General features: G+C 36.5%; 1 protein-coding gene across 1 annotated transcript in view; it reads right to left on the bottom strand.

Moving 5' to 3' along the window:
* Positions 1 to 353: 353 nt before the first annotated feature.
* Positions 354 to 16,547, bottom strand: part of LOC136871356 (vesicular glutamate transporter 1) — an 80,645-nt gene continuing 64,451 nt past the window's right edge. Inside the window, exons 10-11 of the mRNA XM_068225104.1 lie at positions 15,366 to 15,486; positions 354 to 923 (exon numbers count right to left, since the gene is read on the bottom strand). Coding sequence (XP_068081205.1) covers positions 729 to 923; positions 15,366 to 15,486 — 316 coding nt within the window. The 3' untranslated portion in view covers positions 354 to 728. The remainder of the gene's footprint in view (positions 924 to 15,365; positions 15,487 to 16,547) is intronic.

The raw sequence follows: 16,547 nt of genomic DNA, 5'->3' as shown, positions 1-16,547 counted from the left end.
ATTCATTTTTGGGGTGGGCTGACTGAACCTCATTGCCTGTGCCTCTACTACAATACTGATTTTATATATTTAAACTTCTTGATGAGGAATCAAACTTTTCTCATCTGAGTGAACTGAGCACAATTTTACTGCCTTGGAAAAGCAACCCCTATATAACTGTGGTATACATGACCAAAAATGTGAATACAGTATATAGTTTTTGCATGTTAGATTGTACAGGCAAAGAGATGTCATTTCTACTATCCTGCATAAATTGTCTTTGTTTGACTAAAGTTGGGACCCTGATAAATGAGATTTTAATTGCTTTTTATAAATATGTTATATTTATAAACAACGATTACCAGTATCTCCTTTGTGCTGCATCATAGTACAAATCAATTTTGAAGTGACAAATGGTGAGTACCACACATGATTTGTTTGTTTTCACTATGTTTCATTCACATGATTCTGTATCAAGCAGTATATCTATAGTGCGCATGTAAGTGCTCAACAAAATCAAATATGAATAAATGGTGGTTATGGTGACTGTTGCTTGAAAGGCCAAAACAATATTATCAATCCAAAAATGAGTATAAGCATGGAGAGTTTAAAAAAAATTTTAGGTAGAGTTGAGGAAAATAAATAAAGTTTGCAAATGAGGACACATGCACAAATTTTGCATCATGTAAACAAAATAGTCAGGCCTTACTTAGACACTTTCATGCCATTCATTCTTCTGCAGCCAAGTTTCATTCACATGATCCTGAGCCAAAAGGCATATCTTCAGTAGATGCATGCGACTGATCATCTCTGCAAAGAGCATACGAGTCTGGAATCTCAGCCCACTTCTGTCGCTTGCCTGAAGCAAATAGCCCGTAAAATATAGCACCAACAAGATAGATCCCACTGGCAATATAGAATACTGCCTGCCATTCCTCAACAGTCTGGAAAAAAAAAAAAAATTATTTGCATCTTCTGTAACCTTTTCTCACAGACAGAATTTTAAAATTTGTTTACAATAAATTTCTGTAATAAAATATTAACTATATGATATTACAACACATTCAGTTTCTTCATACACACTCGTACCAATAACAATAAACAACTGATGAGTGCATGGCACAACTCACTGATCTCAAAATTTGCAATGTACTGCAAGATTCAAGTTGTTGTTATTGTTATTATTATTATTATTATTATTATTATTATTACTATTTTTTGCTAGGTATTTGCTTTACGTTGCACCGACACAGATAGGTCTTATGGCGACGATGGGACAGGAAAGGCCTTGGGATGGGAAGGAAGCGGCCGTGGCCTTAATTAAGGTACAGCCCCAGCATATGCCTGGTGTGAAAATGGGAAACCACGGAAAACCATCTTCAGGGCTGCCGACAGTGGGATTCGAACCCACTATCTCCTGGATGCGAGCTCACAGCTGCGCGCCCCTAACCGTACGGCCAACTCACCTGGTATATTATTATTATTATTATTATTATTATTATTATTATTATTATTATTATTATTATTGTACCGGGCGGTACACCTCCGCTCCGCTAATTCAAACATTGCGCCAGTTGAAACTCCTCTACTGGAGGAAGCCTGAACTTTAACTACAGTGTTAATTCCCTAGTTTCTCAGAAGATGTCCCTACTTGTAAATTTTGAAGTGTTCTGAATGGTGTCGTTTTCGATGTATTTTTGTTTTGCCTGTAGTAAGAAGTGTGAACATTCTCTTCTAGATGGCACTACTGAAGGACTACAATTATGCACCCTAGTGCGAAGTGAAAGAACTGTGTTTTTGGAGAAATTTTGTGTTCATAAGTTTGTTCTTTGTTAAATTTCTTTCAGTCATTGTTTAGGTTGGCTGTATAACCCTTCACTTTCCGCCAGTTTTGAATTCGACCAATGAGTAATTTCTGTAATTAATTTTCCACCAATCCTGGTTTTCTTCTTCACTTTTGACATGTAATCTTTTGGTCGTCCAATAAAAGGCTTGTGGGCGGGTGTTCTCATTCCTGAAAGGTCTCGAATGTTCCGCGAGGGTATATAAACTGCTGATTTTCGGGTCTCTGCGCCACTTCAGTAACATCTATCAGTGTGTAAATTGTGTAACAGGGGGCGGGAAGCGCCTCTTTCTTCGGGCAGCAGTTCAACCACCAGGTAATGGCCGTCTTATAACTTCTTTCTTGCTAGCTCAGCAGTTTAACCCTCGGGGCGGGTTCGAAACTTTTATCATGTAACTTTCCTTTAAAATGTAAAAGACACTTGGTATAAATTCTATCTCTTTAAACTACAAATTGGGATAGAGAGTGCCTACCCTCTCGAGCTCCCTTTCATATTGTTCTTGACGTGACTACATTTTCTCAACCATTTTTCTTCGTTTCAAAATGTAATAAGTTTTCCTATCGTGTCACCTCTTTAGTATGGGATTAGCCCTTGCATTAATGGCCTAGTGCCAAGTAGGTTTTAAGCAAAATGTATTAGGAGTGCAGTTTCGCCTCCTCTCAAGTTGGTATTTTTGGAGGCCATGTAATTGTCCTGTTTCTTCACTGAATAGGCCTCAGCAGGTTAGGTATTTTTACCCCTGTGTTATTGTACTTGGAGGACAGCTTAAAGGTGGAGTTCGGTGTGGCCTTTGATAGGCTTGAATTTTGAGAGTGGGTTTGCTCTTTCTTAAAAGTTGATTGTGTGTGCCTTGAGGAGGCTTTATTAGGTAATTGGGAGCAAGTGCTCCTGGGCATGATTGGGCTTTTCTGCCCCTTTGTCGAATCTTGTATTTGGGTAAAGTTGGGCTTTCTGCTCAAGAACGGTGTGTCTGGCTCTCGGAGCCCAAATCCTGTAACACTGTAATTGTACATTCTCGATTTGTTGTTAGGCTACTGAGTACCTGTTATATTTGTTATTTCTTGATCTTGAAAAGAAAAATATAACCTTGTTAAATTTTAAAATTAACTTTAATTTCGTAGATTGAGTCCTATTCATCCCAGCACCTTCTTTCACCTCTAACTACCACGGAGAACTCCGTAACAATTATTATTATTATTATTATTATTATTATTATTATTATTATTATTATTATTATTACCAATTTATCAGGAAAGACACTTGATATGAATTTGGTCCAGTTTTACAGTTGGATGCCCTTCCTAACACCAACCCTATGCAAAGGGATGTATTCACTATTTTGTGTTTCTGTGGTGGTATGGTAGGTAGTGAGGAATGTTGTATGTGTATGAAGAGAAGTGTATTAAGATGTACATAAATACCAGTCCCTAAACCAAAAGAAATAACCATATGCAGTTAAAATCCTTGGCCCAGCTGGGAATCGAACCCAGGGCACTTTGTACCAAAGACCAGTATGCTGACAATTCAGCCAAGGAACAACAATTGTTGTATGGTTTCAGGTAACGAGTTAGTGACTTGTGCTCTAGGTTTTTCAAGATTTTATAGTGGATATAGTGATGTTTGGTTGACTGAAAAGGATGCAATTATTTCAAACTATAAGTAGGACTCTTGTTTAAACGGGCATAAAAACATTTCAATTGTAGCTCAACTAAGTGCTGTAAATCAGTTTTTAAACTGTACAGAGATTCAGTGCAATTTCGAACAGTGTTTACAAAGTTGCTACCAACAAAGAGTGTTAACATTTCAGTGGGGTCAAGTGAACTATCGATTGTGACAAATTACTACCAACTTCAATGTTTTCAAGGAGTAAAAGTGTATTGTATCAAATCGATTATGACAAGAACAGCCAACATTATGAAAGTTTATCTGTAGAGTTTATCTGTGTGGAAATTGATACAGTCATTTTCGAAAGGCCTTACTCCAAAATCTTAAGTTTTCAGAAACGAAGGAAAACATTCTGCGGGTGAGTATGGAATGTAACAGGATGGGCTTTCCAATGTTTAAAGAGCACAATGAAATGGATATTTTGCCATTACTGCAGCTGCTAGATTTTGAAAATTATTTGAAAAAAAAAAAAGTACAAAATCTAGGAATAAGGTCCTATTCTTGAGGAAGTAATTCATACGCATGGTCAAGTAGCAGCAGTATTACGTACAGGCCATTTCATCAAATCATCATAGAAATACCTATATTCATGGAGAATATAATCAAGTAAATGTTGAATGCCTTGCATTTTGTTCCTGTTAATAACCGCTGGTCCAGTGTAAGCTTTTTTCAAAATTAAAAACAACAGACATTTCCGGAAATAAAAGATTGAATGTATGCTTCTGTATTCAGTAGCCACAACACCTAACTTAATAGGTTCAAAATGCATAAAGGAACATAGATGAAACTTGACTTTCCAGCTTTTTGGAACATGTCTACCTTGTGATTCATTCGACAACCCCCCTTTCCTGTAGTATGTTGGCCGCCACTTAGAGAAGTTGTAGATCCTTGGTTTCTATTAGCTTTATGGTGAAATTATGATTTTTGGAAGCATTGGCAATCATTTCACAATATTCTTTCACCGCATACACTCTATGAGCTCCCCCTCTGGGTAGGAGTGGTAGAATAACACATTATGCCCTGCCTGTCATGGTGACTAAAAGGAGCCCCAGGGCTCTTAGCTTGGATTGGCAACCACGGGGCCCGCAGCTGAGTCCCGGCATTGCTTCCACTTACTTGTGCCAGGTGCCTCACTTTCATCTATCCTATCCAAACTCCCTTGGTCAACTCTTTATTTTTAACCCCAATGGTATTAGAGCATTTGAGGCCAAAAGAGTCTTTCATTTCCACGTCCTTTGTGGCACTTGACTTTCTTTGGCCGATATCTTCATTTTTCCCCTCTGATATTTATTAATAGAGGATGGTTGCCCAGTTGTACATTCTCTTAAAATAGATGGCATGCCCTTTCAAAAACGACGTCTCTGTAACCAAGTTGCAAAAACACATTTACAATGTGTGGAATTAAGCCATTTTCATACAGAATCTGGTACCGTACTTAACTCATTTTGTCAAAATTTGGAGTAAGGTCCTTTCAAAAATGACTCCATCAATTGTTCAAAAGCTGTGGCACGTCAGGATGTAAATGCAAAAATTCAGTGCAAGTTATGCAGTAATCTATTTCATAGTGCGTGCGTAAATCTTACCGAAGAGGATGTGAAAAACTTGCGATCCAATGATGAGATGTGGTTATGTAATAAATGTGAGAAAACTCCCCTGGTAACGTGAGTGATCGGGAGGGCAGTAAAGTTGTAGAAAATGTACCGACTGTAAGCGATATATATCGACTTCTGCTTTCAATTAGTAAAGAAGTTAAGGAATCGTGTAAGAATCTTGAGGTAGAACTTGGTACATCACTGAACTCGGTTCATGGGAAACTGCAGGAAAACTTTATTCTACTCAAGAGTCATGGAGAAAAGCTAAAATTATGCAAGGAAGTTATTGAGAACATTAAATCAGAGAACTGTGCATTAAAGAACAAGATCAGCAACTTACAGCAACAAATAGATGATCTAGACCAATATGGAAGGCAGAATACACTGAAAATACATGGGATTCCTGAAATGCCAAACGAAGATGTGATCTCCTTAGTGAAAAATGTAGATTGGGCATTAGATGTTACTGTGACCGAAAATATGATTGACACATGTCATAGGTTAAAAAAGCCAGTAAGTCAACCTAACACAGGAGTTATTGTGAAATTTGTTAGAAGATTTGACAGGGATATGTTTCTCCAGAGGTGTGAGATGAAACATAACTTGAGCTGTGCTGACATTGGACTTACCTCTGGGGTGCCTGTCTATGTCAACCAAAATCTCACTTTAAACAGAAGGATTATTTTCAGTGAAGCCAGAAGGGTAAAAGGAGAGAGAGATTTTGCATGGTATTTGTGGGTGGATAATGCGGAAATATTAAATTTAGGAAGAAAGCCAGTGACACTTATGTATATACTCTTAGAACGATTGATGATGTTAAGAATTTGGTATGATTTAGATAGCTGTAAGGGATAAATTATTATCATTTTACTATCAGAATGTTAGGTGGTTGAACACCAAAATAAGTAACATATACACAAGTGTCCTTGCTAGTAATTATGACGTGATCATGATGACGGTCATGGTTGACAAAGAGTGTATATGATGGGGAAATATTTGATACAAAATATAATGTTTTGCAGCAGGATAGTGTTCATAAGAAGGGTGATGGTGTTTCGATAGCTGTTGCTAATACTTTCAAATCTGTTCTTGTAGAAACTGATGTAGAGAACATCAAATGTGTCTGTGTTAAATTTATTTGAGGTGAAAAGGTGCATCTCCTGGTAGATGTTTACTTTGCACCAAACTCTGATCTAGAAACTTATAATAATTTTTTTGCAGTACTTAAAAATATCAAATTCATACAACATTGTAATGTTATTATAATGAGTGATTTTAACTCTCTTGGTGCCAGGCGGTAGTGCGAGCATCCGCCCTTTAAATTGCCAGAGCCGATCTGGTCGGCCGTTAACAATCCAGTCTGAAGTTGCCAGAGCCGATTACATCGGCCGGCTTAAAATTCTGTGATATACGTAATTTTGAGGTAACGTATAGTGAAGTGCATACTTTTGTTACAACCTGTAGTAAAGGGGCTACACGTTATTGTGTGCCTGGCCTTGCTTTGGCAGTTCTAAGAGGGTGTTATACCTTTCACAAGAGTCGTTTCCTGTGTTTACAAATACCGCTAACCGGTCAGTAAGAGATTGCTCCTTGCAGTGAGTGGAAAATGGCATGTTATTCACGTGATAATTTTTCAGCAGGTATTGATGACAACAAATTAATGCAGTATTTAGAACAGTGCGAAGTTAATGCTGATGATTTATCGGATAGCGATAGGGAATTTAGTTCAGAGAGTAGCGACGAAATTATACCGGACACGTCCGCGGAATCACCGCAGCTAAAGAAGAGACGTTTGATTGTGTCTAACAGCACTAAAGCTACTCTGAATATGGTGGTAGATGAAACTAGTGATAACGAATATGATGATGATGATGATGTCTCTGGAGAACATTTTGTGGAAATTTGTCCCAATGAACCCGACAACATTCCTCAACCTCCTGTCTCCTTCAAGGAAGTTCTTGGACCTAAACATACCCTACCGTCTGATTCTCCGCCCATATCATACTTCAATTTACTTTTCACTTACTCTCTGCTAAACCTTATAGTCGCATATAGTCCTCTTATCATTACCTAAATGCCGGTCTCCGCGGGCCAAGTGTAGCGTGCCTGTCTCTCACCCGGAGGTCATAGGTTCGATTCCTGCCCAGGTCAAGAATTTTCGCCTGGTCCTGAGGGTTGGTTCGAGGTTCACTCAATCTAAGTGACCCTAAGTGATTGCAATTGAGGAGATATCTGAGGGTGAGAGGACCCCGGTCTGGAAAACCAAGAATAATTACTGAGAGGATCTGTCTCACTGACCATGATTCACCTCGTAAACTGCAGGTACCGAACTGAGCAGCGGTCGCTTAGTAGGTCAAAGCAAATCACGGATTTAGTGCCATACATTTCTTAATTTCGTAAATTCTGTTGTATTGTAAAATTATTTTTCTAATATATACTACAACCGAAAACGAGAAACTATTTTTTCTGAAAACAAATACTATAATATCAACTACTATTTTTTACTTATTTAATAATTCAGAATTATTTTAATACTGTGTTGTCAGGACATAGAAAATTTATCGTCAGTATTTGCCAAGCATCGATACATACACGCGAATTTTATCGGTGAGTAGAATTGTCTTGTTTTTATTAGTGACATATGTTTGAATTTTTAATTTTTACGTTTTTATTTTTCTCATTCAAAGTTATTCTATAGAATTGTATTTAGAAATGCATTATACATTATTACGTATATTCTTTTGTATCGTAAATTATTTTTTCAAAGTAGATATTGAGAGAGAAAGTGCGAAAATATTTTTCTCTTCCTAAAAATAAACGTTTTCGGCAACTATAAATCAACAATAAAACGTTTTTGACTCTTTATATCACTCCAGACCAGTTTCTTATTCTACGTAGTCGATATGTAGAAAATTTCATGCCGGTATTTGCTATACACCGGTAGATATACGCGAATCTTAAAATACATGTATTTCCACTGAAAACGGCCTGGCACTTTACAGTAGTAGAGTGGAGACGGAGCTCTGGCCTCTTCCAACTGATAGGGAGCGGCCGACTAGATCGGCTCTTGGCTCTAAGAGGGTTAACTTACATTTGATCATTGATAGTAACTTTAATTTCTTTAATTCACTTAACTGTGGACCAAAATACCTTGCTCTGGCTAATTTTATAGGTTTAATCAATGTGAGTTTGTTTAATAACATAAAAAAAATGCCAATGGCAAATCACTATTTAGTCCTGTCCAACTATGTAGGAAATATTCTTGTGCCTGAAGATTCTAATCATCCTCCTATATATTTTGAACTGGTTGTTAACATTGAGCGAGTCAAAATATTACCTGTCAGCATCTACAATTTCCAGAAGGTTGACTTTTATGAATTGTATGCATCGTTATAAAAATATGACTGGAATCAGTTACTAATGAGTGAAGACCCTAATAATGCAGTGAGCTATTTTTATGAAGACCTTAATAACTTTTTAACAAAATATGTTCCTAAAAAATCAGTGAATATGAAAAGAATGTACCCTTGTTGGTTCGCATTTGATACAATTAAAGTGCTGAAATTAAAGGAGGCTCATAGGAAGCACATGAAGCATTCTGAATACAGTGCTCACAGGTACAAACATTTAAGAAAAACGTCTAAGACACTTACTCTAAGGGCAAATAAATTGTATATAATACAGGCACAGAATAATATAAAAAAGAATCCAAAAACATTTTGGGGTGTCATAAAAAGTAAACAAAATAATAGTTTGTTCAAACAGTGTACGGTATGACGTATGGTGGAAACCATTTGGTAACTGCACAAGGAACAGCCAACATGTTTGCATGTTATTTTCAAACTGTTTATGCACCCCAGCCTTCTTTATATATAGCCTCTGAGACAGTATCAATTATTACTGCTCACACTTTACAGATGGGTCCTATACATGAAGATGAGTACAAAGATGCAGTAACAAAACTTAAGGCAACTAAATCGGTGGGATTTGATCACATACCTCCTTACATTATTAAAGGATGTGCAGAGGTGCTAATGGTTCCACTATAATTTAACTTTAAAGACACAAATAGTTCCTGAAATTTGGGAAACAAGTAAAATAACTCTGATCCTTAAATCTGGTGATAGTTTGAGAATTGAGAACTACAGAGCTACCTCAATAATATGTGCTCCAGCGAAGCTCTTTGAACAAATACTCTATGTTACAATATTTAATCACGTCAAACAATACGCATCAGAATTTCAGCATGGGTTTTATCCCAAGCGTTCTACTACGACTAATCTTATAACCTTTGTACAGGATGTTTCTGATTCAATGAATGAAGGGCTTCTTATAGGTGCACTTTATACTCACTTTGCAAAAGCTTTTGATAAAATTGATCATGGTATACTTTTGAGTAAATTATCATTATATGGTTTATCTTCCAAGTTTTTGAAATTAAAACAGTTTGTATCTTATGCACAAAATACTTCATTCCAGTTCAAAGTTAATTCTGGAGCCCTCCAGGGCTCAAACCTTTGTCCATTGTTCTTTTTATTATTTATAAATGACTTATCAAAAGTAATAAAATATTCAAAGTTCTTACTCTTTGCTGATGACCTAAAAATTTATGAACAAATTACTGGGTATGATGATGCTATGGAATTGCAAACCGATATGAACAACTGTTACAAATGGTGTGTTGCAAACAGGCTTTTTTTCAATATTGAAAAGTGTTTTGTGATCACATTTTCTCGTAATAAGAATGTGCTTGTGCATAATTATAGTATAAATGGCGAGATCTAGCAGAGGTGTAATTTAGTAAATGATTTGGATGTTATGCTTGATTCACAACTTTCATTCAACAGTCATATTCATAAAATTACAAATGATGGATTTAAACAATTAGCGTTTATTATTATAATACTTGAGAAGATACTTTAAAAATCTTATTCAGTTACCTTGTTAGAAGTAAACTTGAATATGCATGTGTAATGTGGGCGCCCCAGTACATGTGTAAAAATAACAAAATAGAAAAAATACAAAACAAATTTTTGCAATATTTATATTTTAAAAAATATAATCAATCATATCATCATAGAGTTTCTTATAGAACTCTACTAAATGACTTTGGCTTACTGCAGCTCTGTACATGTAGAACATTAATTCAACAGGTATTTCTTTACAAGGCAGTTAACGCAAGATTAGATAACCAACAGTTTCTTAAAAGAATCAACTTCAGTACCAAGAGGGTAACTCTACGTTTGAGACAAACATTTTACTGCCCCTTCTCAAGCACCTCACATCATAAAAATTCACCATTTGTAAAAATGTGTGGAGTATATAACAGAATATCTTCAGACATCAGACACATAGATTTGGCTTTATCACTTTGTTTATTTTCAAAAATGTTAAAACAATATTTACATCAACACCCCACTGTTGGCAGCCCTGAAGATGGTTTTCAATGGTTTCCTATTTTCACACCAGGCAAATGCTTGGGCTGTACCTTAATTAAGCCACTTCCTTCCCACTCCTACACCTTTCCTGGCCCATCATTGCCATAAGACCTATATGTGTTGGTGCGACGTAAAGCAAAGTCTTCTAATCTTGTCCGGTGACATCAAAAGAGATCTTCGATATGCCAACAACAACATGGAGCGCCGACATTTCTGACCGTCCTCCAGAAATCGACTATCTCGGACGAGATAGAACTAAGGATCGTAAGTTGCATACTCTTGGAATGATCCACTGAGCCAGCTAGCTAGTTAACACACTCATTTATGCACCCTTTTCAACATTCTATAATATTCCAGCAACATTTGTTTTCTCACAGCAGCTCTCCTGAGGTCATTTTTGATGCTGGGTGGGTTTCTGCAGCATTGTACTGCACAGTTCAGAAGGTCTCAAGCATGTTTGATAAGATTCATGGCTAGTGACATGACAGACTATTCCATTTTTAAAAGTCAGCATCCTGGAGGAAGATGTTCATGAGTTGGGCGCGATGCACTTGTAAATTGTCATCTTGCAAGATGAACTCATTTCCTAAATATTGTCAGCAGGGTTGAACAAAGGGAAGGAGAGTTCTGGCCCAATAATGCGCAGCTCTCAAATTACCCTTGGCGATGAGCAGCATCTGATTTTCATACATGATGCCTCCCCAAAACAAGACTGATCCACCTTCCTAGACCTGACAGATATTGTGTCTGAGTTGTGCTTTGGTACTGGGCTACCTCCACACTCTCCTCACTCGATGGTCAGGCATCACAAAAACATTCAGCGTCGGTCACTGATGTCACTGATCCAGGTCTCATTCCAGGTGCTCTCTTGTCGATCTATTCCTAGCACCACAGTAGTGAGGTCTTAGTAGTGGTGATCACGTTTGTCTTCTGGAGGATAAGTTCTCCATATGGAGGTAGTTTCTTACAGTCTGGGTTAACACTAAGCCTCCCAGTTGCCTGCAGCCCTACCAAGCGATTGCTGCACAGCCCAAAGGCCTGCAGATTACGAGGTGTCATGTGGTTAGCACGATGAATCCTCTCGGCCGTTATTCTTGGCTTTCTAGACCAGGGCCGCTATCTCACTGTCAGATAGCTCCTCAGTTCTAATCATGTAGGCTGAGTGAACCTTGAACTAGCCCTCAGGTCCAGGTAAAAGAGACAGAACAGACACATGCCATAAACTACACAGCACTCCACGAATTATTGTATAATGTTTCATCTCTAGGCTAATGCAATGGTTCCAATAAACACAATTCCTGTGGGACAAAATTTCTGTACCTCGATGTAAACAATAAGGATGTTGTGGAGATTTAAAAATGAATAATAATAATAATAATAATAATAATAATAATAATAATAATAATAATAATAATAATAATGTAGTAACTGTAATAATTCATGCTTGTTCAAGAAAAAATGTATCATGGAACGAACTAGATGGTAAGAAACTGTTTTGTTTTATGCTACACGTGCATTCTGGTGTAAGTCATGATATAAAAATAGTGTTTGCCCAGTAGCTCTCAGCACATATAGCAAGAGAATTACTAATATCGACGGCTAAGAACGAGAGGGTAAAAACAAAATATTAAAATACAATTTTGCCAGAGCATTTTGGTTAAGTGAAGTTCAGTTAAATGGGGTTCTACTGTATGTAAATATCACCTACCCATTCAAGGTAACTGAGTTGATAGAATTAATTAATTTACTGTAAAATGGTTCTCTTTATTTTAAATTAATTGGACAACTCTGAAAATATGGTTTCAAAAGTTTCCATTGAAGATTTACCATGCTAACAATAAAAAAAAAAAACATACTGTATTAACTACGCAAATATTTAATGTAAATTACTAATGTAAGATTTATGCTGTATAAGGTCTGAGCATATGATGAGTGGTTGCAACCTTTGGTCTTGATACACACTCTGATACGACATGCCACGAGTAGACTGTTTTGTCCACATGAATGTGTAGATTTTCTGGAGCCCGATAAACACAATATGATGACTGATTCACCAGAGCACATACTTGTGCAAACTCTGCATCCTAATGTAACACGTCTTGAAACCAATCACTCGCAATACTGCCAATTAGGACCATCTTCATTCATGGAATGTAACATTTGCAGAATGAACACTTTCCATTTCATTCTCTTCAGAATTTGTCGTATACTCGATAGGCCAACTCCTGTCTCTGACACGGATTGGTCGACAGACTTCTGTGCTGAGTGTATAAATTGTTGTAACACCACATCCAGAGACACAGGTTTTATTGCTGAGTGATGTCTTGCAGATCAATCCTTGTACTCATCACACACAGAGTCATCGGTTTCAAACTTACTGTGAAAGGGCAGGCACGTAGGTGGCTGTATTCCAAACTGCGTTTGTAATCATCATTGCACTTCATACAGTCTCCATTTGGAAATATCACTTTAGAATGGTCCTATGCCTTGACCAACACAGCAGTTCTTGACAAAGTGCAGCTAAATAGCATTGAGGCAACAATCATCGCTCATCAGCTGAGATGTTTAGACCATGTTCACCGCATGGGTGATACCAGGCTTCCCCGCCAAATTCTTTATGGTGAACTTTGCTCCAGCAGTAGATCTCATAGAGCCCCTCTTAAGTGTTTTAAGGACCAGCTGAAACACATCATGAAGACAACTGGTATAGATATACAGACATGGGTAGAATGTGCTGTGGACCGCTCTCTGTGGCAGAACGCTACATTCACTGCTGTCAACTTGTTTGAAAGAGAATGTTGCAGACATCATGAGGCCAAGCGACAAGCAAGAGTCATCGTAAACACATCCATAAACTGAGTTGAACTGGCCAATATATGCAGGAAGAAGTTATATATACTTGGATCGAGTTACAGCTGACGACGATGCCTTGCTTGCATCATTTTGCTTGACTCTCCGAATTGTCACATCAGTGGCAGCTGGTGATTATTCTATTGGTGGGAGCAGGAAATTTAAAATTTGTAATTCTTTTTTTTCAGAGTTGCAAGTACAGGCAGTGCACATTTGCCTATAGTAAGTTACATGAAATCAGATTATTTAACTGCCACATTATAAAGACTCTTCATTTAATGAAGTATCAATTGAAACAAATTTATACATTGAGAAACTAATATATTTATTTTTATCCACATGCATTTTCCTTAAAATTGCAGTTTTAAGAAAAATGACTTCTCAGAGAAAAGAAAAATTATGAAGATAACTGGTAGGCCCTACTCACCAAGTTTTTGCTCCAAAACCTTGAATGACAACTTCAAATGAGTTAATAAAAACGGTATTGAAAGTAACACATGCTTGCCTCACACAGGAATAAATAACCATAGCTACTGCCTACATACATGTGCACACAAACAATTGGTTACAATTTCAGTTGCTGCAAAACTGAAATTTACAAAGTATTTACCTTCAAGGTCAAGGCTACTTTACACACATATACATCTGGAAGGGATATTCCTTGCACCCTACATGATTACACACAAAAATAATTTAATGATACTAGACATAAACACAAAGAATAAATACCAGAAAAGATAGCAATTTTGGTTTTTTTGTGCTTGCATTCTGGTAAGTTAAAGTAACTGTGTCACCAACTTACATGAATGAAACAGAGCAAAATTCATTGCAAAAATTCTTACATTAAATCATTACATTACAAGTAGAGAAAGATTTATTTCTCTTGCTAACACAGATTTTTGAAAAAAGTTCCTAGGTGTCTGTTTTAACATGAGAGAATGAAAAATATCCTGCTGACAAAAGATATAATAGCTGTCAGATATAGTGACAAAACTACTACGTTGGTAACGTTGGGTTTTGTCTACATTATGCTTCCCATATTCTGTACTCTAGTGGTTGAAATATAAAGCAGTTTTCACTTGTCCTTGTTACATAGTGCTCTCTAGTGGGTGAAAATGAAGCGTTGCATCACAGGCCACTGGCATTCCCTCAACCCTTAACAACACATACAAACGCAAGTCTTTTGCACAGTGTCTAATGCTCAGAAGCGGTGTCTGTAAGATTTGGCTCACACACTCACACAAGCGCAACCAGAGAGCATGTTGGTTGGCTCACTCGTTCAAATGAAGGCAGAATAAGATATGCATACATTTTCTTGAAATTTAAATTTTATATAAACTGTTCTTAGGAGGGAAAGAATCTCACATTCTTTATTACATTGGTGGTGCCATGGTGCACCAGCACTACTGCATGAGCTGTCCCTGTGTCACATCATGATGTAATGAATTTGGCCCTCTTTAGAGGCAACATATTACTACTGGGCGAGTTGGCGGTGCGTTTAGGGGTGCACAGCTGTGAGCTTGCATCCGGGAGATAGTGGATTCGAGTCCAACTGTTGGCAGCCCTGAAGATGGTTTTCCGTGGTTTCCCATTTTCACACCAGGCAAATGCTGGGGCTGTAGCTTAATTAAGGCCATGGTCGCTTCCTTCCCACTCCTAGGCCATTCCTATCCCATTGTCGCCATAAGTCCTATCTGTGTTGGTGTGACGTAAAAAAAAATTGTTATAAAAAATAAATATATATTACTACAATTCATTTCAGATTTTTAATGTGTGTACATATTTTTGATGTTTCTGGGGAGAGAGCATGTGCATGTGTGTGTCTGATTTCTTGCACATTAACCAACAATTTAATTTATTTTTAAAGCTACAGAGTACATTTGTATGATTGCTGGAAGTTATTGTGGTCCAGGTCTTGCCAACTGGACTTTAGGTACTGGTGCTATACAGTACTTAATCACTGAGGATATACAGACATAATTGTCTTCAACACTTACCTTATGCTGCACCAGGTGTCCAGTTAAGAGAGGACTGATCATTCCTGGTAGTGTAGCCATCGTGTTTGACAATCCCATTAAGATACTAGCAAACTGGGGAGCAATATCCAAATGGTTCACACTAAAACAAAATGAACACACAGATTAAGCTAAATATATATACATTTGTTTTTCTTCTAACAAAACTCTGGCATTCCTTATCCTCAACTCATTCAGAATATGTGACTGAGTCATCTCAGAGAGATTCCATAAAAGAAAATGAGACAAAATACAATATCACAGTCAATATAAATTTTAGGAAATTTGTTTTTTTTACTGAACTACTGTTCATGCAAATAAATAAATAAATAAATAAATAAATAAATAAATAAATAAATAAATAAATAAATAAATAAATAAATAAATAAATAAATAAATAAATAAATAAATAAATAAATAAATAAATAAATAAATAAATAAATAAATAAATAAATAAATAAATAAATAAATAAACAAACAAACAAACAAACAAACAAACAAACAAACAAACAAACAAACAAACAAATAAATAAATAAATAAATAAATAAATAAATAAATAAATAAATAAATAAATAAATAAATAAATAAATAAATAAATCAATCAATCAATCAATCAATCAATCAATCAATCAATCAATCAATCAATCTTCTGCATTTATGCAGTCATCCAGGTAGCAGATTCCCTATCCATTTTTTACCTCATATTTACATATTTATAATTGTTTACCTAGCACTTTCTTAAATAATTTCAACAAACTTGGAAATTTATCAAACATTTCCCTTGATAATTCATTCCAATGCCTTACACCTCGTCCTATAAATGAATATTTTCCCCAATCTATCCTCCTGAATTTCAAATTTATCTTCATATTATGATCTTTCCTACTTTTAAAAGCTCTACTCAAGCTTATTTTTCTACTTAGGTCATTCAACACCAACTCACCACTGACAGATCGAAACATACCACATACAGGTGTTGTCAGCTGGACTTTAGCAGCAGTTCCAAATAATATCCGACCATATAACTTTCACTTATGTCAACTAAAGCTCCATTTAGTTTATGACTTGTTGACAACACTAGCGGTGATACCTCACAGCACAGCCACTCCTGTTTTATAATGATGTGTAAATACAACAGACAGTGGTCTCCCACTTCACAAGAA

The sequence above is a fragment of the Anabrus simplex genome, chromosome 1, assembly GCF_040414725.1.
Source record: "Anabrus simplex isolate iqAnaSimp1 chromosome 1, ASM4041472v1, whole genome shotgun sequence".
NCBI lineage: Eukaryota > Metazoa > Arthropoda > Insecta > Orthoptera > Tettigoniidae > Anabrus > Anabrus simplex.
The sequence above is the reverse complement of the archived record's forward strand: the minus strand, read 5'-3'. Positions and strand labels throughout refer to the sequence as shown.